The 25,831-nt window shown below is 35.1% G+C and overlaps 1 protein-coding gene across 2 annotated transcripts in view; it reads left to right on the top strand.

The window, feature by feature from the left end:
- PCLO (piccolo presynaptic cytomatrix protein) overlaps positions 1-25,831 on the top strand; it is a gene marked incomplete at both ends in the record, with an annotated part of 389,946 nt that overhangs the window by 23,593 nt on the left and 340,522 nt on the right. For both annotated transcript variants that reach the window (XM_080701058.1, XM_080701057.1), the window contains one exon: positions 5,416-6,810. In XM_080701058.1, the coding sequence (XP_080557184.1) occupies positions 5,416-6,810 (1,395 nt within the window). The remainder of the gene's footprint in view (positions 1-5,415; positions 6,811-25,831) is intronic.

Here is a 25,831-nt window from a genome sequence, read left to right as displayed (position 1 = left end):
TAAGGAATGCTAGTGTCTATTTTTTAACCAAAATAAATTATGCATTAATATGCATAGATAAAGATGATAACTACAGTGAGCCATCTGCAGCCAAACTGCTGTTAGGAGTAACTGCCTCTGTGGGGGAGTCCATGTGCTTTGAGCAATCTTTGAGCAACAGAAAGAATAATCTGCTAGCAAAACTTAGCTCAAATTCTTTTTGATATTACTGACCTTTCTTTTTTAGGTACTGGGGATTAAACCCATGGATAGTCTACCTTCAAGCTACATCCCCAGCCCTTTTATTTTTATTTTGAAAGAAAGTCTCACTAAGGGTCTTGCTAAATTGCTGAGGCTAACCTTGAACATGCAATCCACTTGTTTCCACCTTTCAAGTGCTAGGATTACAGGCATGTACTACCCAACTGGCCGGTTTCTTAGACCTGTTCATCTAGTTATATCTTTCCATGTCATTCAAAATAATATAAGGCTTTCAAAAAGTATTTCATGATAATTTAATGAGAGACAGGAGAAAAAAAAAACTCTTGGAATAATTCATTGCTAAATAATATTCAAAGTTTATTTGGCATGTAATACAGAAGAGCAAGTCTGAGAAGTAGGCACTCCTTTTTTAAAGTCTAAAGATGAGAGTAGAGAAAATAATTGGAAAATACTTTAAACAACTGTGTGTTAGAATCTAAGTGTCATTTCAGGCTGTAGTAGTAATAGTTGAGAATTGTCCAGCTTTCATTGATAATGGATTAATAAGTGGTAAAGGAAGAAAGTCGATGCGGATTGTCAAGATTGAGTCACATTCAGGAACATGAGAAAGGAGTCCTTTGTTGAGTGAGAATCATTGCTCAGATAGGAGAGGGTGAGAAGACTATCCTGACAGAACAAATGGTCCATTTAGATGTTAGGGATTACAAAGAAGTTTAGTTGTGGTGAGATGAGAAGAACCACCCAAAAAGTTTTATTGTGAAAGACAGGATAAAACCATAATTGAAGAAAATATATTCAACAGCTATTGTGAACACCAGCAGATATAACATTGTTTCTTTGATGTTTTCTTTTTCTAAAGACAAATGCTATGTAATTGAGCAAGGATTCCATTTTAAATTCTATGCAGATTTTGTTTTTGTTGTAAGTGGAACTTATTTTTTTCTTTGTTTTGTTTTCAAAGGCCACATTCTCTTTTATTGTGGTCCTGAGGATTCAATCCAGGGGCATTCTACTTCCAAGCTACATTCCCAGCCCTTTATAATTTTGGTTTTGAAATAACATGCATAGGGTTTCTCCTAGTCTCCCAATGTTGTTGAGGTTTCTTGAACTATTATTGAAGATGATACTCTTAAAAATAAGAATATAATTTTTTTCATATTCAATAGTTTGGACAGTGGCATCATTAATTAAAATTTTGTATTTGATATCCACAATTACACTTTCAGTTTATTCCTTTTGAAAGATCTAAATAAGCCATTTGTGTTTAACCAGAAAAGGCCTTATTCAGTGAAATTACATTACCATGTTCTCCAGCTTTACCATATAACTTAGGTCCAACAAAATGGAAACCCAGGGATTACATTAATCAGAGAAGTTTGTTAGAGTTATTATGTTCAGGTCTGTATTAAAACACCCAGTAAGCTGGGTGTGGTGGTGCATGCTTGTAATCCCCACACTTGGGAGACGGAAACAGGAGGATTGTGCAGGTTCGAAGCCAGCCCTGTTTCCAAATAAAAAGTGTAAAATAGCTCTGGGAGTGTAGCCCAGAGGTTGAAGGGTTTCCAGGAACCTCAGTACCACCACAAAATAAGCAAGTAAGTAAGTAAGTAAGTAAGTAAGTAAGTAAGTAAATAAATAAATAAATAAATAAATAAATAAATACCCAGTAATATGAGTATGACTAGAAGTACTTTCTAACCACCGTTTTACCCCCATTTATGAAACACAAGTTACAGAGACTAAATTAATGAAAAATATTATGCCTTTCTTTTGTTCTTTTCTGTAGATATAATTGAGTTGAAGTAGCTCCTTAAATAATTGTGTTTCCATACCTTGAATTTCATTTATGGACCTCTGGTAGTAGGGTTATTGGTAGGAATAACAAAAGATAACTCCTTTTCAGTTATATATAATTTAGAATTTAGAAATAGTTCAGACTTAACATGTTTGTTTAATAAAGTTAGCTTCTTTCCATGTAATGTTTGCATACTGAAGATAAGAGTTGATATAGCGATAGGCTCTCCTGGTATTCCTCACCATTTACCAACTGAAATGCTTGATTATGATGTAGTGTTAGGGATAAGGTGCTACATGTGACAGGGGACCTGGGAAGTTGTAAAATCTTTGTGAGCTGTTGTCTCTGAATCAATCTTAGCCTCAGAGATTGTCTGACTTCTGTGGCACAAGGAGAAAGTGATTAGGACTGGTACTTCCAAGATCCTCACTCGTGGCTATAGTGGAATGAAGCCCCAGTCATGCGGAAGGAGGAAAACAATTATGTTATAGACATGGGCACCCTGTTTAACTAGCAGCAGCATGTGATGCAATGCTGGTAGTATTGGCATGAGGTATGTCTCTATTTAGAATTAGAGAAAAGGAGTTAATTTTGAAAGTAAAAGAAGGACAGTAATTGCAGTTAAGGAAAATATTTTTGGTTAAATGATCTAATTATGGGAAACTCTTTTTAGTTTGAATCAAAATGGGGATAGATTATCATTGATGCAAGGTATAGAGTAGAATACTTTATACCATGGGTAGAATCACATGAAACCATTCAGAAAACATAGAAGCCTGCTGTGCAGACTGGGTAAACACTTAGGATTGGCAGAGTCAACAAAGAGATGCTGTAGCTTGAAGAGCATAGTTAAACATATTCAATTAATTTGTTTAATTCAAACCAGCTCAAAAATGTTTGTGAATTTCTGTAATGCTTAAAGGGTCAGTCAAAATATGACAGTAAAATTTCTAACTTGTGTGAGAGATGACCATTGTCCTATCACTACTGTGTTTTCTACCTAACCAAAGTTGAAGGTGGTTTACAGTGTTAATGCTGAGGCTGATGTATTCTTTTTCATTTTTTCAGTATATAAAAATATATAGGAAAACATTTTTAAAATTTTTTTGTCATTTAGGGGATTGGAAATGCTGTTGTTTTCAGTACAAGACTGTTGATAAATGATGAGGTAAAATCATTTCTATATTCAGCAGCAGATTTGACCAGTACAATTAAATAAAAAGGAGGCTCTAGTTCAGAAAAAAAATCCTAAGAGGATAAAAAGCCTTTTATATTGTGATAGATATAGACAGTAATTTCAACCTATATTCTAGCAGCAAAAAATAACATGGGAGGATCAAATATCTTTTATGTGTTGTTTATCAGAGTTAAAAAATGGTGTCATTAAAAGGACAAAAGATAGGACAGTGAGGTCTGTTCATGAAAAGGGTGTGTTAGGAGAAAAGCAGGATTCTCAGTGTAGGAACAGCCACTCATGCTTTCTGCTTCCTTTTTTCTACCTCTCTATATGTTTATGTGCTTTTATAAACTACACCATATTATTTTATTTTAAAATAAAGACTGTATAAAATGTTTCCCAATGGTGATATACATCTCTTACTAGATATGTTGTGGTGGTCTAATTTTGTACTTGACCACAAATGAAGTTAGGAACTAATGACCAGATGTGCATGAAGCTGCATGGTCACATTGCAAAGGAACTCACAACTTTTCTGATTAAGCCAAATTCATCCAAGGAGATTTTTCAAAGACAGAGAGATGAGAGAGAGAGAGAGAGAGAGAGAGAGAGAGAGAGAGAGAGAGAGAGAGAGAGAGAGAGAGACAGACAGACAGAAAGAAACTAGCAGGAAGGAAAGGAATTATTCCAATACCTATCATGTATCTACAAAAACTCTGAAATTGTATTGTACATTGAACTTGTTTCTTATCCGAGTCTCCATGTGGAAAGAGATTTTTGGTTCTGTATTCAGTGGCATATGCTCTGTAGAAAGACCTCTAAATATTTGAATAAAAGAATGAATATTGATTAAGTTTTCATCTACTTTGGCTTGGACACTTGTTAAAAAAAGGATAAGAACAAGTAATGGTAATAAAAGCTATGAACCCTAGAAGTTTGTATTTAAACTGGTTAATATGGATACATATATCATGTAATAGATAATTTATTAGAAAAAAGTTCCAGTACATATAGATAATGATGTCTAATTATATTTTACTTCTTTTATCTTGTCTGGGTGTATAAGCATGACATCATTATATAAAGCTATAGAAGAAAATAAATGAGAAAAATAATACTAGAATAGCAGAATTGACATTGGTAATAGGAGGTTTGGATGGGTAGGCACATGCATATTTATACAGGTATTTTCTTCCCTCAAGAAGTGGAAGTTATTGTTTGTGCGTATATTATAAAATATCCTCTCCATATATACACATACACATAAATTTTATATATATCAAATGTACACATTTTTCTCTTTTTTGTCTCACACACATACAGAAATTACTGCCAAATATGTACACTGTTTTCTTATATTGCTCTTGCAAGTGTATTCATAAAAATTTTAAGCCGGGCATGGTAGCGCACACATGTAATCCCAGCATTTGAGAGGCTGAGACCAAAGGATCGCAGTTCGTGGACAGACTCAGCTACTTAGTGAAGCACTTTGCAACTCAGTGAGACTCGGTTTTAAAATAAAGAATAAAAAATAGGGTTGGAGGTGTAGCTTGGAGGTAGAATGCACCTGGGTTCTATCTCTAGTACTGCATAAAAAAAGTATTAAGGAAACTTGTTTTTGTTAACTTGTGCTATTTAAGATAGTTTTAGGGATGCCGCTATTTTTTTTATTACTTTTATTGAAGAGAATATTCTCTTTCTAACCTAGCATGGTAAATAATTTTAGTTTTCACAGATTTGAGTGTGTCAACTTGAAGGGGGAAGTAATTCTCTGCTAATTTACAAAATTAGCAATGTTTTCAGAATGTGACTAGCCTACTCTGGATTGTATAACTAAAAACTGTTTATGAGTCAGAAATATAGAAAATACATACCATAATGGATTAATAGAATCTAATTAGTCAACATTTTTAATTTTCTATTTCTGGGAGTTGTCAGAATTTGAATAAATTATAGATAAAGAATAACAAAACTAACATTAGAAAAACATAAAACTACATTTTAATTTTTTACTTCTATTTTCCTTAATACACAGTGTGCTCTGATCTCTGAGGTTCATTGGTTATATTTGTATGTGGTTGAACTTTTTATATTTTAATATACATTCATTAAAATAGTGTAGGTGGTTTATATGTTATGTTTTGAATAAAGAGTTTGGAGTGATAAGAGGCATGGTTTGAGAAGATTTATATGCTTTCCCAGTGTTTTTATGTGAGTGACCATTGTTTTGTATTATTTCTAGGTGAAAGAATGGCTCTGTTTAAACTGTCAGATGCAAAGAGCTCTAGGAGGTGACCTGGCTCCCACTCCATCATCACCCCAGCCCAAGCCGAAGACTGCCCCTGTTACTCCTACAGCAACAGTGAGTAAGTCATCACCACAGCCACAGCAGATGTCCCCAAAGAAGGATCCTGTGCCCAAGCAGGACATCTCAAAGGCACCAGAGTCTAAAAAACCACCACCACTAGTGAAACAAGCCACCCTGCATGGTTCTCCCCCAGTGCCAGCCAAGCAGCTTCCTGTGGCAGAGTCCAAGCCAACTCCTCCTAAAGAGCCTTCTGTCCTTCCATCTGAGCAGGCCAAGTCCCTTGTGGCTGATGAGAAACCAAAGCCACCCAAGATGGTGAAACCACCCACAGACATTGAATCTTCATCTTCAGCAACAACAAAACCGGATGCCCTGAGCTCCCAAGTACAGCCTCAGGCTCCAGCTAAAACAGCCCCTCCTATAAAAACAGACTCTACCAAACCCTCACAGAGTTTCCCCCCTACAGGAGAAAAAGTCATCCCATTTGATTCTAAAGCCATACCCCGACCTGCATCAGATTCAAAAATACTCTCACAGCCCTGTCCTAGTTCAGAGAGCAAGGACCAAAAACAAGTAGATCCAGCTCCAAAGAAGGAAGAATCCAAGAAAACACCAACCAAAATGAGTCCTAAACCAGATGCCAAACCAGTGCCAAAAGGGTCGCCGACACCCCCTGCCCCACGACCAACCACTGCCCCAGCATCTCCACAGCCCCCCAAGCCTCAGGAGCAGTCAAGACGTTTCAGCCTGAATCTGGGAAGTATTACTGACTCCCCCAGATCACAGCCCACAACTCCTCAAGAAACGGTAACTGGGAAACTCTTCGGGTTTGGAGCATCAATCTTCAGTCAAGCCTCAAACTTAATTTCCACAGCAGGCCAGCCTGGGCCTCAGTCACAAGGTGGGCCAGCAGCCCCAACAAAACAGGCGCCTCCTCCTTCACAGCCCTCTGCTGCTCAGGGCCCACCCAAGTCCACAGGTCCTGTACTGCCAGCGCCTGCCAAGGTTATACCTGAGAAAAAGGAAACAAAACCTCCAGTGGCTGAAAAATTAGAGCCCAAAGCTGAACAAGCTCCAACAGACAAAAGAACAGAAAAAATGGACAAGAAACCCCCACCTGTTAAGGATAGCAAACCAACAGCTGAGCCTCAACAGGCCGTCCTCCCGCAAAAGCTCGAGAAAGCCACCAAACCAAAAGCCACCTGTCCTCTGTGCAAAACAGAACTCAACATCGGCTCTCAAGATCCTCCTAACTTCAATACTTGCACTGAATGCAAGGAACAAGTGTGTAATCTCTGTGGATTTAATCCTACACCCCACCTGACTGAGGTAAGCAACACGTAGATATTATATATGGATATCAATGTATCTACTTTATTCTGAGACATTTTGAATTTCTGAGCAAAAAAGACATTTATGGTGAGGATATCAAATCAATATTACTATCTTAGAAATTTTAATTTCATACTTAAATTCTCTTGGGAATTTATGTTACATGTATTTTATGGGTTAATACAGCACGTGAAGATGGAATGAATTGATAAAATAACAATAATCTCAATCCTTCATAAATTTAAAGTCTGATAACCTTGGAAAGTTCTTTTGGTTTTCTTGTGGAAACTCCAAATAAGAGTTATAATATACTGTTGCTATTTTCTCTAATCCTTCTAGTCTCTTTATTTTAAAAATGATTTTAATAAGTCACATATTCCTAAACAATATGAAATCTGTTACTTTACCAAATATGTTAAGAACTTTGTGTAAATAATGTTGCCTAGTAAAAATAGTGATTCAAACATATTATGTTTAGGCTTTTTATAATTCTGTTTGAGATAGTAACAGGCACCAACAGAATACTAGGAACTGTGTTCGGTAGTGTAGTAGGAACTGTGGAAAGGGAAAAGATACATGGATTTGGGTGGCTAATATGTAGATGTATTTTATGAGATGGCAAGAATACTTTCTCCATGATGTAAATGACCAGAAAGCAGATGGTAAATATCTACCCGATACTATAATTATAAAAGAAGGAATCTGTAAGCATTAGGAGAATATTAGAATTGTTAGAATACTTGGTGTTGGGAGCCTTAGGGGTTAAACTATAACTGCTATCTTAGATAAGTAACAATGTTTAAATAAACATTTGAGAGTTAAAATAATTGTTCATTGTGTTTACACAAATCAAAATATGTGTGGCCTTTTCATTCCACTGTTCTTGGTTTTGTACTTCATTGGAGTGGAAAAAATTGAATAGATTCTAGCATATTATATAAAAGAAGCTTTAAAGCTTATATGTTTTTGGTGATGTTTGTGTATTACATAATTATTTTAAGAACAAATCATAGAAACTTTTTACTTTAAAAAGTACATTAGGTCATTTTGACCTAGATAGCACCATATGAAAGCATCGTCGGTATAGACTTGAGCAGATTTTTCTCTTTAGTTTTGATAAATACTAAGATCCATTCTAAAGGTAAATTTTGTTTTTCTCTCAGCACTTCATCCGTGGTACCAACTGTGATTATTACAGTGTCTAGAATTCAATACAAAAACAAAAAGCAAATTTTAAGCTTCTCTGTTAATTTTAACTTAATTTTTAAAATTTTTTATGTGGATCATATTGCAAATGGCATACATTCAGACAATGCTTGGTTCCCTCCCCCCTACTTTCTCCACTCCCCTCCCAACGAGTGTCCAGGTTAACCATGCTACATTCATACTTTTACACATATTCAAATGTAGCTCCTCAATCACTCAACTTCAGCCTTCTTCCTCTCCTACCCTTCCATTCTAGCTTTGCTGAGGTTTTCCCTCTGGTCTCCCCAATACTCCCTAATTTGAGCATTTTAGAGAAAACATATGTCCCTTCTCTTTCAGTGCTTGGCTGATCTCATTTGCCATAATGTTTTCCAGGACTTTCCATCTTCTTGTGAATGACATAATTTTGTTCTTCTTTATAACTGAGTAGAATTCCATTGTGTGTATTTCCCATTATTTTGCAATCCATTCATCTTTTGATGGAGACCAAGTTGTTTACATATTTTGGCTATTACAAACTGTGCTTCTATGAGCTAAACTTCTTTCATATTTTTTAGAACAGCTTTTGGTCAAGCATTCATGGTGAGGAAAATTTCTCCCTAGTATAGTTGCATTTATTTTAATACTAAAAATCTATATCCTTTAATGAGTAGCCTTGTTGACATCAACATAATGCAGTTAATTGAAATAATACTAAAACAAACTGCACCACTGAAAACTAAACTGTAATTTGTATGTTTTTGAACACTATAAATTATGTGCAGTAGAAGGGAAGAATTATAACTTTTTAACTTAGATATGCATGCATCTATATGCATATGTACATATATTCATGTGCATGTTTGGATCACTATTGTGATTATTAGAGTTCTGCCAAGAATGAAATGAGATCCTCTGGGGTAGAGAGACAATGAATTTTCCAGGGAATTCTTTCATTTTCTGTGATCTGGTAAATTATAGTTTGGAGGTAGTAGTTTGGGAAGGAGATTTCTTTTAAGTGAGGTCCTATTTTTATTTTTAGCAGCACTAGGGATGAAATCCAGGATCCTTCTACCTCCGAGCGACACACCCAGCCCTAGTTTTTTTATTCTTCATTTTGAAACAGGGTCTCACTGAGTTGCAGAGGTCCTCACTAAGTAACTGAGGAGTGAGGTCCCATTTTTAATATGACCAGTGAGATCTAGAAGATGTCATTGTTCAAATTATTTTTCTCTGAATAAGGTCATTGAGTTTTTAAAATTGTATTTCAGTACAGAAGAAAACCTGGTATTAAAAAAGTGACTAGCATTTCTTGCTCACCTTGACTGCTAGTTTGCATTATGTTTTCTGTTAGGATAAGGCCTATGCTTCTGGTAAACTCCATGGCTGCTCAGGAATCAAGGCAGTGAAGGAAGGTCACTTGAATTAATCCATGTTCAGATGGTATCTATTATTGTTATTACTCCAAAGGACTTTGGAGGAATGGCAGAGGAGGTGAACTGAAAAGAATGGCACGATGTGTTTACGTGTGTGTGTGTGTGTGTGTGTGTGTGTGTGTGTGTCTCCAACCAATGCCAAATGTTATTCTTAAGCTTAATTTGTGGTACAATTCCAGTGTTTATGCTGAAAAAAAATCCTTAATTCCTTCATTTAGGAGTTAGGAAAGCATTTCCTCCTTGTTCCTAATTTGTTCCTATGCTTTCTTCCTTCTGCTTGTGATATTTTCCATGAGATCCAGTGTTTTCTCTGGACTGATTACTGAGCTTTCATGTTCATTTCAGAGAGGATATTCTGAAAATCCTACGCCTTTTGTGCCTGAAGTATTCCTCAAGAAAGAATCCAGTTATTTCCATTTTTTTTCTGATAGTGCATATGTAACTGTATTGTAAGCCTCTGCTTTTCTTGTACTAGTCACCAAGGCAAGACATCTCCCCTGCTGGTGCCACACCGCCCCCAGACTTTTAGCTGTTCTGTTCCTCTGTGGTGAAAAGAGTTCTTTAGAGTTTGCCATGGGTTGTAGAGCTACAGACAGTGTATCTCCTCTCCCACCCATTAATCAAACACACCTGTCTCCAAGGTTGTTTCAGGGCCCTTGTGAGCAGCATCTTGCTTTATGCCTGGCCTAAGGAGTGCCAAGGGCTGCCATTGCTACTGGCCCTGGAATGTAGCCAGACTTCCACCCAGGCTTCACTGTTTAACTGTTTGATGCCAAGTTTATATAAATGGTGCTGTAGTCTGTTAACCTCTGATAACAAGAGACAGTTCTTTTGGGCTTTTATTTCCGCCAAGTAAGGGAATAATTTGTTTTGGAAGGAGTTTTAAAAGTGGCAGTCAGGCTTTCCGAAAAAGCTAGTCTTACAGAATCTGGAAGCATCTTAAGAAAAACAGCCTAAGTTGGCAATGAATTTATCTAATGAATTTTAGTCATTCTGTTTTAGTTCAAGTGAAGAAGGACCCAAAATAACTCAGTGGGTATGAATTTTATTGTTTTTACCACCTTTTATAAAAGTAAGTTTTTACGGTGAGACTAAAACTTAAAATGAAACATTTCCTCTTGTTTCAGGAAGTCCTAGAGTCATAATTATGCTCCCTTATCAAGATGATTATGCCTGGCCTAAATGATGTAGAAATAGCTAGCATATATTTGTCTCTAGGCAACAAATGAGCCTTTGGGGCTGATTAAGACCCAGTGGTGTGACTGAGATCCCTTCACATCTTACTCTCTAGCTTGAGTGGCTTCTGCATTTTTCATTAAATATGTGCAGATGGGGGATGTGCTGCATTTCTTGGCTTGGCAAACATAATATATCCTCTTTCATGAACATTAATTAGTTCTTTAAGAAGCATATCTAATACTAAAAAGCTTTTAAGATCACATAGGTAGTTACACACACACATATACATACACACACACACACACACACACACACACACACACACTAAATTAAAAGCCAAAAGAATGGTCACAAGACAGTTAAGAGAAAAGATTTATACTAATCATTTTCAAAAGAATTACATAAATGGGAATCTGAATTATGTGAGAATTTCTTGCAACCTTGGCAAAGACCAATACCCTGATGATACTTTTTGACTGACATGAAATTTCTAACCATGACTGTTGGAAAAACAGTAATTAAGTTTTAGGAAAAATTTGATCTTATTTATATCAAGTAATATTTAGTTAAGGTATTTAAATATGGATTTAAATTGATATATTTTTGATTAAAATTTTTAAATGAAAAATCAATTTCCCAATAGTTCTCATTTTTCTATGCATTTTTACATAGTATTCTACTCTATATGGTAGTTCTGTATGTTGATCAACATATACAGTTTTTCATGTGACTAGTTAATTTATATATCATTTAAGATAATTAAGTATTACCTAATTCTCTGGATTTAGGTTTTATTGTATATATTCTTTTATCGAGAATTTAGGTTAAGCCAGGCCTGGTGGCACACGCTTGTAATTCCAGCATTTGGGAGGCTAAGACAGGAAGATCCAAGTTCACAGCCTCAGCTACTTAGTGAGGCCCTTTGCAACTCAGTGAGACCCTGTTTTAAAATAAAGAATGAAAAATAGGACTGAGGATACGGCTTAGAGGTAAAATACCCCTGGGTTTCATCCTCAACACCGCAAAAAAAAAAAAAAAAGAAGAAGAAAAAAGAATTTTGGTTATTGTCATTGTTTTATTATAAACAAGCTGAACTGTTTGATGCATAAATATTTGTATTTTAACTGTTTTCCAAGGAAAAATTACTCATACGAGAGTTAGTAAATCAAAGATAAGTCCCTGGCGTGGCATATGCAATTCTCTTTGGAGTTATGATGGTAGTTAACACTGTCCCCAGTCGTGCATGGAATTTTTTTTCTCACTCCAGACTTTTCAAATGTGAAAAATATCATTAAAAATAGTGTTTGTTATTGTAGAAGTCTAAAAATATGTTATTTTCTTTGCCAGTATTGCTTTGCTTACTGCAAGGTCTTTATTTTCGACATTCAATGTAACAGACACCTTTACTCATGATGCCTACAAAACATTGAGCCGTGTTCAGAAAGGTAAATTGACATCAGTCATGCTTCTCATGTGGCTGTGTTTGGAGGAGGCCTCTGTGAGATGCACTGTGACAGGTAGTTTTCTCCCCACCACTCTTGTGAAGTTGGTTTTATCCCTATTTTGGAGATTAGGGGGAAAATTCAGAGAAGTAGAGTTAATAAGCCATAAAAATTTAATTCAGAAGTTGTCAGTGCTTTCCTTACTATATTTAAATATCCTCTGGAACTATAAGTTTATTCATGTGACTAGTCACTCTATATCAATTCCACTGACTCTCTCACTTATAAATCATGTCAATGGACTTTAGTACCAACAAATGTATAGACAAATGGCATCAAATCCAGCTAACAGTTGGGGACCCTGAAATAATGATGACTTTTGTTACACTGATGAATTTAGAAGAATGGGCAGATGCAGAGGCCAACAACTGTGCAAATTTTCTTTTCAGATAAGTCCATCAGTGGTCAATAGTGATAGATAACAGCATAGGGCTCAATACTAAAATGGTGTCCCTGCCTTCGTTTATAATGACAGCGAGTATCTTCAAATGGCAAAAAGTATTGTATTTATAACAATGCATGCAAAGACTTTACTCCATGAGCATTACAAATATCTGTCTTAGTGTTCCATTGGTGGTAGGGGTAGTACCTTTGTTATATCCCTAGATGTGGAATTTCTGGGAATGTAGAACTTATACTGGTGCTCTGTAGCTGTTTCAACTTACATTCGAACTCAATTTTGCATATGTGATCTTTTTCTCCTAGAGACACACTATCTGGAGTAATAGTCACTGGCCACACATGCTTATGATCATTGTGGCCAGTTAGGATTGTGTAGGTTTGTTGTAGTACTGGGGATTGAGCCTAGGGACTCATGCATAGGAAGCAAGTGCTCTACCTCTGAGTTACATCTCCAAGCCTTTTCTAAAATGTTTACTTTGAGACAGGGTCTCACTAAATTGCCCAGGCTGGCTGCAGATTGCAATCTTCCTGTTCAGTGTCCTGAGTAGCTGGATTATAGTTGTCTGCCATTGTACTTGCTGGGACACATACACATCCCATAAAAAAAGAAAGAAACATAATATATTTTGGTACTAGAGATTGAACCCAGGCACCTTATACCTCTGAACTATATCCCCAGCCTTCTGTTCTTTTTTTTTATTTTGAAACAATTGAGGGCCTCACTAAGGTGTGCTGAGGTTGACTAAATCTGTGATTCTCCTGTCTCACCTCCCAACTACTGAAATTAGAAGCATGTGCCACTATGCCTGGCTTGCTGGAATATATTTTAAGTATAAAATACACACTGGATTATTTATTTATTTATTTATATATTTATTTATTTTGGTGGTACTGGGGTTCCTGGAAGCTCTTCTACCTCTGGGCTACACTCCCAGACCTAATATATATATATATATATATATATATATATATATACACACACATACACACACACACATATAGGGGATTACAAGTATGTGCCACCACGCCCAGCAAAATTTACCTTTTTAAATGGTTCATTTGATTAAAACAAAATTAAACAGAAAATCTACAATAAACCTGAGAAAATATCTGTAAGTCATTTAAAATTAAAATTTACAGTAGTTATTTATGATTTAGAATTTTAACATTCTTTTAAAACCCAGATTGCTAAAGGCCAACTATTAATTCTATGAAATTAACTTTAAAAATGATTCCTACCTAAAATTTTCACCATGTACCCATAATTTCTGTTATAATACAAATCACAAGGCCATTTACTTATTCATACTAATTGCTTTTTCTGATCCAAATGGCAGAATGTATGTAGAAGCCCAAGCGGATCAACTCCTCCTAGACCTAGTTTATACTTTTTATTTGGAAACAGGGTCTCTTTAGCCAGCGCGGCTTTGAACCTGTGCGATCCTCCTGTCTCTGCCTCCCAAGCACGGGGATTACAAGCGTGTGCCACCACGCCCGGCCTCACACTGGATTTTAAAACTGTAATGTGAGAAAAATATAAAATAGTTCATTAATAATTTTGTATTGATATATAAATGATAATATATTTTTCTCACTGGCTATGGGCTCTCATTCTTTTTGTTTTCCTGTTTAGGATTTTATCCTTGTCCCATGGATCCAATTGTTGTCTTTTTGCATAGAAATTACTATTTCTAAAATTAAGAAAGGCTGTAAGGTTTCCTTTGGCTCCTTCTGAATTCATCCAAGTCCAATTACCATTGTATATGGATTTGTTCCTTAAAAATTGCTGTCAATACTGTCTTTCTGTCATTTTACTTTTTGATTGCATATGCATGCATTGTAGTTTGCAGCCCTGTAGGATATAAATTATTTTTGTACAAGACAAATATGAATATTCTTGTATTATTGCAACCTAATTATCTTTTCCATGGTTCTTTTCATGTTATACAAGATTATTGGATGTTTTTGCATTCTCTGCTAAGTGGATAGATCTCAGTACTCTGAATGTCAAGAGATACACTGTAAATGCATGGCCTGAGGATCAGCGTCCTTAGGTCTTGCTAATCACCAGTAAATAATAGCCACACTCTCTACCAAACTTTAGATCAGTACATCCTATACTATCTAATAATCCCTGTGGTTACAAATGATGCATCTATTCTTTTCAGAAAATTTCAGTCTATTTTTAAACTCCCTGTGGGTTTGGGTGAAGAGTTTTAACTTTTGGATCAATTGCTGCTCAAAGACTCAGAAATACAAAATGTTAGAAATTGAATATACTGTCTGGTTCAGTATTTTATATTTTCCCTTTCTTTTCTTCATGGCTATTCACTTTAATTTTATAGCTTTGTTCCAAGAATTTGAATTACAAAAGTAGTATTCTTCCTTATTACAGTCTATAGAATTGTGAAGTGTCTAAAAATAAATGAATAGCTACTTTTCCCCATATGCTTCTGTCAGTGATTTAGTATCTATTCAGACATGTTTCTTATTGTTTTTTACTTGTTTTTATAATGATTATACCAAAAACATAACATGTGGAAGTATTTAAAAGTTGGTAAAAGTTTTTGACACTAGTTTTTTAAAAAAATTAGTTTGAAATGGATGTGATATCACTATATATAAGGTCATTGACTTATTTATTTATTTATTTATTTATTTATTTATTTATTTATTTGGTGGTACTGGGGTTCCTGGAAACCCTTCTACCTCCGGGCTACACTCCCAGACCTATTTTATACTTTTTTATTTGGAAACAGGGTCTCTTAAGCCAACGAGGCTGGCTTCGAACCTACGTCATCCTTCTGTCTCTGCCTCCCAAGCATGGGGATTACAAGCATGCGCCACCATGCCCGGCTTGACTTATTCTTTTCACTAAGTGATAAACATTTGGCATTCTAAAGTGAACACTCATTGACTTAGTTTCTTCTCCTAGTAATGTGTAAGTAGTTGCATAATATCTCATAGTACTGACATACATTGTCTTCATAAAAACTGAGAAATGGAAAGTATTTCTAGTTCCTTTTACTACATAGACAAAGCTGCAGTAAAATATCTTATTTGTATATTCTACATTAGGTTTTTATGTTTTAGATAAGTTCCTTGAAATGAATGTGTAAAATCAAGACAAATGAGGTTTTAAATTGTATTAAAACTTTCATATTACTTTGTTAAAAATTGATAGTAAAGCTTGATGTGGTGGTGCACGATTGTAATCCCAGCATCTGGGAGGCTGATATGATGATCATGATTTATGGACAGTCTCAGCTACTCAGTGAGGTCCTCTGCAACTCAGTTGAGACCCTGTTTCAAATAAAAATAAAAATAAAGAATAAAAAATAGGGCTGGGGGTGTAGACCGGTATTCCCCTGGGTTTCATCCCCAGTACTACACACACACAAAAAAGAAAATTTGGTTGTAATCACAGTACTGTCAACAATGTATGAGTGTCCTTTCTTTCCTACATTTTATTTCATATTTATCAGTTTCATGAATCAGAAATAATATTATTGCATAAATTTACATATATAAATATATGTGTATGTGTATATATACGATATGTATATATATGTATATATATGATATATATGTGTGTGTATATATATATAAGTGTGTGTATATATATGTGTGTGTGTGTGTGTGTGTGTGTGTGTGTGTGTGTATACTACAAACCTGCCAAATCCTCCTGTCTCCGTCTCCCAAGCGCCGGGATTACAAGTGTGCGTCACCACGCCCGGCTACATTTTTATATTTTGGAAGTAAACATCACATAAATTTTATCAGTATTATAGTTCATAAACATTAATATATCTCCTTTCAAAATTGCCCATTTATACTCATTGATGTTTTGTTGTTATTGGAGAAAGTCTGTGTATTTTTTATATTTTAGAAAATTGGGTTCTCTGTCAATCTATCTTGAAATGATTTTTTTTATTTACTAGTTGCTATTAATATTCTTTGTGAAATTTCATTCATATGGGTTATTTTATTTTTATGCAAACAGATCTTTTAATATATTCGTGATTATTTATTTTACAAAAGGAAGGCCTTTTTCACATTTATTTATAAGAACAGCTTTCCATAATTTTTTAAAATTTTATGTGCATTTTAGTAATACATCTTAATGAAACACAAGATGGTAGAGGCATACATACATGCACACATCACTCATTTAGCCCTTCTCCAAATACCACCCCATTCCCTCCCCACCTCACTGCTTCTCTCGTTTGGCTTAGTGATTGACTTCGATATGTTTGTGAATGTAAATTATGTACATTAGGGAATTTCCCTCTTCTCCCCTCCTGTTACCCCCATTTAGGCCTCCTTATTTCTCACCTATGATTTCTCCTTCTTCATCTAGAGTTCCTCCTATAACCCTGTTCTCCCAGCTTCCACATATATTTTCTATTTTGATTTTTATTTATTTTTTATGGGTGTACTGTAGTCTCACATCATAATGTGGATCATGTTGACAATGGCATATATTTACACAGTGCTTGGTGCCCATCCCCGCTTCCCTTTTTTCCTCCCTCCCAACACGAGTGTCCAGGTTAACAATGTTATACTCACATGTATACACATATTTGAATATAGCTTTTCCATTAATAAACCTCAGCCTTCTTCCTCCCCTTCCCTTCCTTTCTGGCTTATCTTCCACATATTAAGGAGAACATCAGTTTTTTACTTTTTGTGACTGACTGATCTCATTTAGTATAATGTTTTCCAGTTCCATCCATTTCCCTGTAAATTATGTAATTTTGTTCTTCTTTATGGCTGAGTAAAATTTCATCGTGTACATATCCCATAGTTTTGTAATCCTTTCATCTGCTGATGGACATCTTGGCTGGTCCATAGTTTGGCAATTGTGAATTATAAGGATATGAACATAGATATACATGCATTAGTTTGGTAGTTTGGTTTCTAATCTTTTGAGTATATACCCAGCAGTGGTATTGCTGGATTATATGGTAGGTTTGTTCCCATTCTTCTGAGGATCCTTCACACTGTTTTCCACATAATTTTTCTAAACACCTGTTGTTTTATTTTTTTTAATTCGGATCTCTATCTGTAAATCTATTTTTCTGATGTAGTGTTAAGTGAAGGTCTAATTTTGTTTATTCAAAATGCATAGATGCTTGGTCTTAAATCATTTATTAAATAATCCATCCTCTTTTCTCTGATTTGTAGTGCTATCTTTATTTAGTAACAAATTTATATTAAAATGTAGTTTACTTTTCTGAAGTCTTTAGTTTATACTAAAGATTTACATGTTGGGTTCATAGTGTCAGTAACATGCTATTTTCATTAGGCTGTGTTTAATATTTAAATATATTGAATATTTATGTAAATCTTTGCAAAAGTGTCTAGTAATAGTGTTCTTTCTGGCCTGGGATTTGACTTTGTCCAACTTAAGGATAATAAGTTATCCTATTACTATTTCATATATTCCAAAAGTAGACTTGAGACTCTTGGGTCAGAGAAAAATAACTCTACTATTCATAGTATAGCATGTAGCATCAAAATCAGCATGTTTGCATTAATTCTCTTTGCCCCTCCACTCCTATGGGGTGATGCAATGTGAGCCTACATTGCTGTTTTACACACAGTGGGTTTGAGTCACAAGTGAGGAGCACTGCTTTTGTGGAATCTATCTCATTTTTAGCTAGCTTAATGTGTCGCAGGGGAAACATTAACTCAGCTTTGGGGCTTCCTGTTTTAAACAAAAGCTTAAGAATTGGCTAGAGGAGGGAGTGACTGGGGCCTTGTTGGCCATGCTGAAAGATGTGTAGGAGAATATTATGATCGCCTTAATATTATTATGAGTTCTTTTTTCAAATGATATGAAGTATAGAGACCTAGTATAAAAAACATAAAGAAACAGATAAAAATTAAAATATACTTATTTAGCTCAAATGTAGTTATTTAACTGAGAGCTTATAATCGCTAATTTAGCAAACCTCTTATTCTTGGGCCTGCCTCTGAACCAACTCAATGAAACTTCTATGAATGCGGACTACTTAGCAGACCTTCTACTTTAAAGATGAAAGAAATTTGGCTTAGGAAAATGAAACAATGTGTGTATGGTTGGAGTTCTATTGGGCTGCGATAGTATTAAATAAAGATACCTTTTTCATTTGAGTTTATTTTCTGTATCTCTATTTAAAAATTTCTTTCTCTATTAAAACTATGTGAATAAAAGAAACAGTAGGAACATTTGTGAAGCTAATGATCCTATATTCAAAGAATAGTGCTCTAGCAAAAATATGTTCTATAGGGCCGGGCGTGGTGGCTCACGCTTGTAATCCCCTTGCTTGGGAGGCGGAGACAGGAGGATCACACAGGTTCGAAGCCAGATGTGCTGGCTTAAGAGACCCTGTTTCCAAATAAAAATATAAAAATAGGTCTGGGAGGTAGGTCTGTGAGGTAGAAGGGCTTCCAGGAACCCCAGTACCACAAAAAAGTTCTATAAATTAATATGTATAATATATTCCTGTTCTATTATGTGTTAATTACATATTAATAAAATGTTAGTATGGTTTGAAAATGCATTTAATGACATTTCTACTTTGTAACCACATTTTTGACCATGACTCTGAGATTACTCCATTAAAATTATAGAAATCCACTTAACTAGAATGGTAAAAAGATTTCTGATATATATATATATATATGAATATTTATGAATATTATTATGAATAAATATTCATATATATATGATATATATAGCAATATATTCAGTTGATAATATAATTTACATGGCAGTTTCAAACTGCTTACTGTAGATCTGTCTTACTATAGGAGAGAATATTAGATATCCCTATAAGTAGCTGAAATAATGTATTTTGCCTTACTATTTATTAATGTTGGAAAAATTTATATACATATACATATATGTAAATGTATAATTTATATCTAAAAATAACATTGCTTGTGAAAAATTAGAATCTAAAATACCAAAAATATCCAACTGACCTTTTTATCTCACTTTGGGGGATGATATTTGGGGGTTTTTTTGTTGTTGTTGTTGTTTGCGGTGCTGGGAATGGAGCCCAGGACATTCTACCTCTGAGCTACAGCCCTAGCTCTATTTTTTATTCTTTATTTTGAAACAGGGTCTCTCTGAGTTGCAAAGGGCCTCACTAAGTAGTAGCTGAGGCTATCCGCAAACTGTGTCCTCCTGTCTCAGCCTCTTGAATACTGGAATACGCCACCATGCCTGGCTACTTTTGTATAAATAATATATAACCTGGAATCACATCTGCCTTGTCAATTTTGAAAAATAAATTGTAGTGACAAGGGGAAATGTAACAATTAGAATTAAAAATGACTTAGTCATGAAATTAACCATAGGAATAAATAAAACCTCCTATCTCTATGTATAGAATGCCTAAAGTTGGACATAAAAACTATTCGCTTCTCTGATGTATTTTTTAAAATGTTATGAGAAAACAAGTATATAGACAGTTAGGTATGAGAAGACATGCCATTTTAATTTGCCAATCTAGGAAGCCACAGAAGGAAGAGATGTTCATTTAAGGCATTTTTAGTTTTTAAAATAATTTAAGCCGGGCGGTGGCGCACACTTGTAATCCCCGCGCTTGGGAGGCGGAGACAGGAGGATCATGCAGGTTCCAAGTCAGCCGCCCTGGCTTAAAAGAGACCCTGTTTCTAAATAAAAAAGTACAAAGAATAGGTCAGGGAGTGTAGCCCAGAGGTAGAAGGCTTCCTGGGAACCCCAGTACCACCAAAATAATAATAATAATAATAATTTAAGACTATTTTAATAGTTAATAAAGGACAGAGATCAATAATATTTGTAGATTGATCTTTTAAATCTTAGAATTAGATTACCTTTTTTTTTTTTTTTTTTTGGTGGTGGTACTGGGGTTCCTGGAAACCCTTCTACCTCCAGACTACACTCCTTTTAACCGTATGAAAGTAAGTACTGTTATATTTTCTACCCAGTTTCAGTTTATCTTAGTGTTTTATAACTTTTTAAGTGAAATGATTTTTCTAATATGCCACATTGATATTTCTCTCATTATCTCAAAACAATTAATAAGCAGTTTTCTTTTGTACCTGGGAAAAAAAGAACTACTCTGCCTGAACCACAATTCCAAAGAAAACCTAATTAGAACATCAAGTAAACAATATACCTTTTATTGAGTAAGTTGTCTTCAAGAAAGCTTGTTATTTATTTATTTATTATTTTTGGCTTTTTAAATCATCTTTCATAAAGCTCTGTGGACCTGTGACAGCTATTATATGTCACATCTTAATTGCACCATTTTTGTTTAACTCATCAACATACTATAAAATGAGTATTAGAAGAATAACATTCTTCATTTAAAACATATTCATGCAGCCGGGCGTGGTGGCGCATGCTTGTAATCCCTGTGCTTGGGAGGCGGAGACAGGAGGATCAGTCAGCCTCGCTGGCTTAAGAGACCCTGTTTCCAAATAAAAATATAAAATAGGTCTGGGAGTGTAGCCCAGAGGTAGAAGGGCTTCCAGGAACCCCAGGACCATACACAAAAAAATAAATAAATAAAAATAAAACATATTCATGCAAAAGTAATTATATGGATATTACCTAAGTATACAAAACCCCTTAATAATAGATTTTCAAAACTCAGAAGTAAATAGTGTTAGTTGAACTATGCAAAACAAAAGAATTAACATTTTTGTAACTTTTATAGGAGAAGTTCCTTACTTAAATATCTTACTTCTCAGGACACCTAAGTCACCTAAAGCCAATATTCTCATGACATTTTAATACAATAGAGATATTTAATGCCTAGTGGTCCTAATATAATTTGATAATATACCTGGTTGACTAGGAAATTTTTTTCAAAAATTTAATTAAAGCATAGTTTCATGAGATGCTTCACCAAAAACATATTCCTTAGACAAGAAAATTTGCAAATATTTCACTAATTAACTAATGAAGGGTATACAAATATGAAAGTTTATTTTAATTAAAGGAAAGACAGAAGAAAAAAGCAGCTCCCTACCTTGTAGAGGGAGGAGGGATGTTCCCAAAAGAGAATAACAACTGAAGCTCTTGAGAGGTGGGCTTTCAAACCATACTGGGGTTCCCCATCTTCTCTTTTATGATTGGTCAGAATTGAGTCTCAGGGAAACAGTGTCTTGACCAATTTCAATCCTCAATTTGAATTGTTCTCTTGTGGCTGGTAGACCCAGGTTTCTCAGCGTCCACTGGTCTCTTACCTCCCCTCACCTCACAGAAGGTGATACTGATGGCATTTTTTAATCCCTCCTGTTCCTAAGTCCTTTGCCCTGCCTCATGTCCCCTCTCTGATGAAGTGACTAACTGCTGTTAATGAAATGGAGCCGTGACTGGTCTGTTTTGAGCCGGGAGGGGGTGATGTCAGAGTGTTTCAGTCAGTGTCTCAGGGGGTAGATGATCTGGAGGACTGTGAAAGAAGAAATCCTTCATACGAGGTTTTGTTCTCATTTGTAGCCGGAGGGCTCAGGGAGCTTGGTTGTCTGTGTTCAAATTCATTTATGGTAGTTTGGTGGGCAAGTAAATGAAAAACTAATACATGAGTACATTATACCATAACCCAGATAGATATCTTGCCATAACGTTTTTTCTCCATAACTCTGCCTCAGACCATTCGTCTGTTAACATGGAGGCCAAGCAGCCAACCCAATTGAAATAGACTGTGGGTCATCATATATAACATTTGAAAAGTTCTTCTGGTGAAAAGCCTAATGCACAATATACAATTTTTTTTTATGAGACCGCTTGTCTTTTTGCTTTTACATATTTGGTAGAGTCATCTGTAAACCAAGAATTTTATCTTTAACTTAAACAGCTTTTTCTGTCTGATTTTAAATAGGACTCAGATCCTTCAGGAGTTTACAGGAATAGGAATCTTCACTTTTTATAGTGTCTGGTGGTCCTGTAACATCTCAAGCGTGACAGGTTTACCTTTATAGCATCTTATAAGGACTTAACTGGAGAAAAGTTTGGAGCATTGGTATCATATCTTATTTTTTCTGTAAGTTTAAAGTTAGCTTTGGTACAATTCCTTTTTGTTACCCCTGAAATAAAGCATTTGCCTCTGGGTATACTGTTCTGTTGCATGTTCAAGACCAAGCAGGTAGCCTTCTATTGGGCAAACATAAGTTTTACTAACATTATTTTGCTATTAAGGTCAATCAAGTTTCCTTGGGATTATTCTTAGGGACACCAGTTGTGTCACCTGCCAGGATGAGTGATGGTCTTGCTGTCCATTTGGCTTCCCTTAAAGGATAGGGGGCATTTGACCACCTCTTTTTTTGCAGAATGTATGCTGGCAGATTCCCATAACTGGGTCAGATGATTTATCAGAATTGCAGGGCCCCATTAGCAAGGTCCTATTTTTCCCCCGGGTTCTATTTGATGTTGGAGGGCTAAGCCCAACATATTGGCTATTCTTTCTCAGCTGTTTTATTTCCTGATTATTTTTTTAAGTCCCAGTTGTTGAATACCCAGAAGGTCTGTATCACTAATCCTTTTAAGCTGTCTTGCAGGTGACAGCTCTCATCTTAAAACGCTGTTTGAGTATTGTATGTTTATTAAATGTTAACAACAGTTTCACAATTTTATAAGAAAAACACAAAACAGAAATATTAGAAACAAAACAAATCTCATTTGAATTTTTGCATAAAGAAGATAGACATAATGCAGTTAGAAACATATAAATATGAAAAGGCTGTAACTTTTCCCAGTTTTGTTTAGATGTCATTAGCTTGATAAAATGTTTTCTTAAGTTTTATATTTTAGGAGTCCTGTATATTTTGGGAATGCAGGTATCTAAAATACTGTTGTTTTAGATATAGAAATCAGAGGTAGCAGGAAACAGAAAATTGTCTTAATAAAATGTAAAATTTTCTCTCTAGGCTTGTTTTTGTAAAATTTTACCAAAAGCAGGTAGATCAATATCTTAAGAAAACCTGATTGTCTTAAATATTGAGTTAATGCATTTAATATGACTTTAAAAAGTCTTAATACTTATTTTTATCTTTTGAGCTCTGGTGATGAGGAAATTTTTTATCTGTTAGTATGTCCAGAAGGGCCACATGTAATTTTTCTTTTTGGCATAGCTTTGGATTTTTTCTTAACAGGAATTTTAAACCATTTACTTTCCTCTTGCAAAACAGATCCAGCTGCAAGATAGTATTATTTTTTTACATTTCTCTCTGGTGGCTGTCCTCTCTGTCTTCAATCTATACTACCAAACTCAGGCATACAAAAATACTACACATTCTCGTTAGTGCCTGGGGATCAATGGATCTCTATTTCCATAAGACATAATTTAAGAAAGTGCTAGTGGCCTTGCAGATAAGGAATTTCCTGTCTGAAAGACTAGTATGAAAAAAGCATCCTTTTAACTTCCTTTATTGTCTAATTGCTCAAAAGCAAGATATTCAGCTCCTGAACCTAATTCCCATCTGTGCATAGTTGTGGATTGAGTGTACTGGATTTATTCATGGTTACCAGCAAGATGTAGAGCTAGTAATTATTTTGACCATTGTTCACATATGCATATGTTCCTGTGGTGATTGCCAGTGAGACCTACAGCCAGGACTTGTTTCAAACACCAGTCACATATTGGTGGTAGCTGCAGCACATATTGCTGCTGACCTTTGACATCTCTTTGTTGCCAAAGAGAAGTGTCCTTAGTCTGCTCACGGAAAAGAATGGATAGCTTTCTATCCATTAGTAATATACACAAAATAGATAGTAATATACACAAAATTACACATTGCTCTGAACCCTGAATTCCAGCAACCTTTTTTTGTCTTTTAGTAAATACCCCTAAATAAAGCCATCCCACAGTATTATTTTCCGATATACCAACAATTTTGATGCCCATTTAATGGGCCCAAGTATTATTGTAGATCATAAGAATCCAAAAATATTTCTTTTCTTTTCTTTTCTTTTTCTTTTTTTTTTTTTTTTTTTTTTTTGGTGGTACTGGGGATGGAACCCTTCTACCTCCAGGCTATACTCCCAGATCATTTTATATTTTTATTTGGAAACAAGGTCTCTTAAGCCAGCGCGGCTGGCTGGCTTCAAACCTGCACGATCCTCCTGTCTCTGCCTCCCATGCATGGGGATTACAAACGTGCACCACCATGCCTGGCAGAATCCAAAAATATTTTAAGGTATTAATTATACTTTATATTTACTCTATCTACCTATCTATCTATCTATCTATCTATCTATCTATTTTTTGCAGTACTGGGGATGAAACACAGGGCATTCTACCTTCAAACTATACCCCCAGACCTAGTTTTTATTCTTTACTTTGAAACAGGGTCTCACTGAGTTGCAAAGGGCCTCACTAAGTAGCTGAAGCTGTTCATGAACTCGGATCTTTCTGTCTCAGCTTCCCAAATGCAGAGATTACAAGAGTGCACCACCATGCCCAGCTCCCAATTTAATTTAATAATTAAATCATAGATTTTCCCTGAAAATTTAAAACATCAGATAAGTTTTATTAGTGTCTTAAAACATTTTTCCTGCCAAAAGAGAAAAAAAAACTTTAAAAGCAATGAATATTGTATTTGAAAATATACTACAGAGACACATATAATCTTGACTATTTACCCTGGAAAAAGACATGTTAATAATTTTGAGGATATTTTTAATCTCATGACCAAATCTTAAATTTATTCAGTTGTTAAGTTTGAGTCATATGAACTAAGAGGCATATGATTTTATTTTCTTTAAATGTTATGAGAAATTTATTTCTCATTTATTAATACACAGATAACAAACAATACCATTAGGTAAGGGAAAAGAGAGTTACAGATACTTACTACACAGAATGAAGCCAGATCTAGAGCTTCTCGAAACCAAAACACATCATGTCATGGATTTTATTGTATTATATAGATAGGGGAAACCTGTACAGTTGGCCATGTTTGGGAAGTGTGCCAGTCACGGGTGACACTGAATCAGATTGATCCAGGTGGCCACTTGGTCTCCCCATGTCAGGCAAACACAAATCCCAGCCACTGTTCATTCCTTTTCTTAGGATACCAAACAGGAAATTAACCCTTGAATAGGTGATGAGTAAAGACAGAAGGAGAAAGCAAACAAACAAAAACAGATCTAGAAAGCCTCTAGTTAGACAAAAGAAAAAAATAAATCAGAAAAGAAAATATATACATGCAGCCCTGGTGAATTGATAAAAAAAATCAAAACAATGAACTTAACAGATGAAATGGCTATAGTTACTTAGTAGAAGCTATATTTTGCTATAGATTTGTGCAGGTGATTATTTAAGAGGACTA

This window comes from Muscardinus avellanarius (genome assembly GCF_963383645.1).
Source record: "Muscardinus avellanarius genome assembly, chromosome: 9".
Taxonomy (NCBI): Eukaryota; Metazoa; Chordata; class Mammalia; order Rodentia; family Gliridae; genus Muscardinus; species Muscardinus avellanarius.
This window is presented reverse-complemented; position numbering and strand designations above follow the sequence as displayed.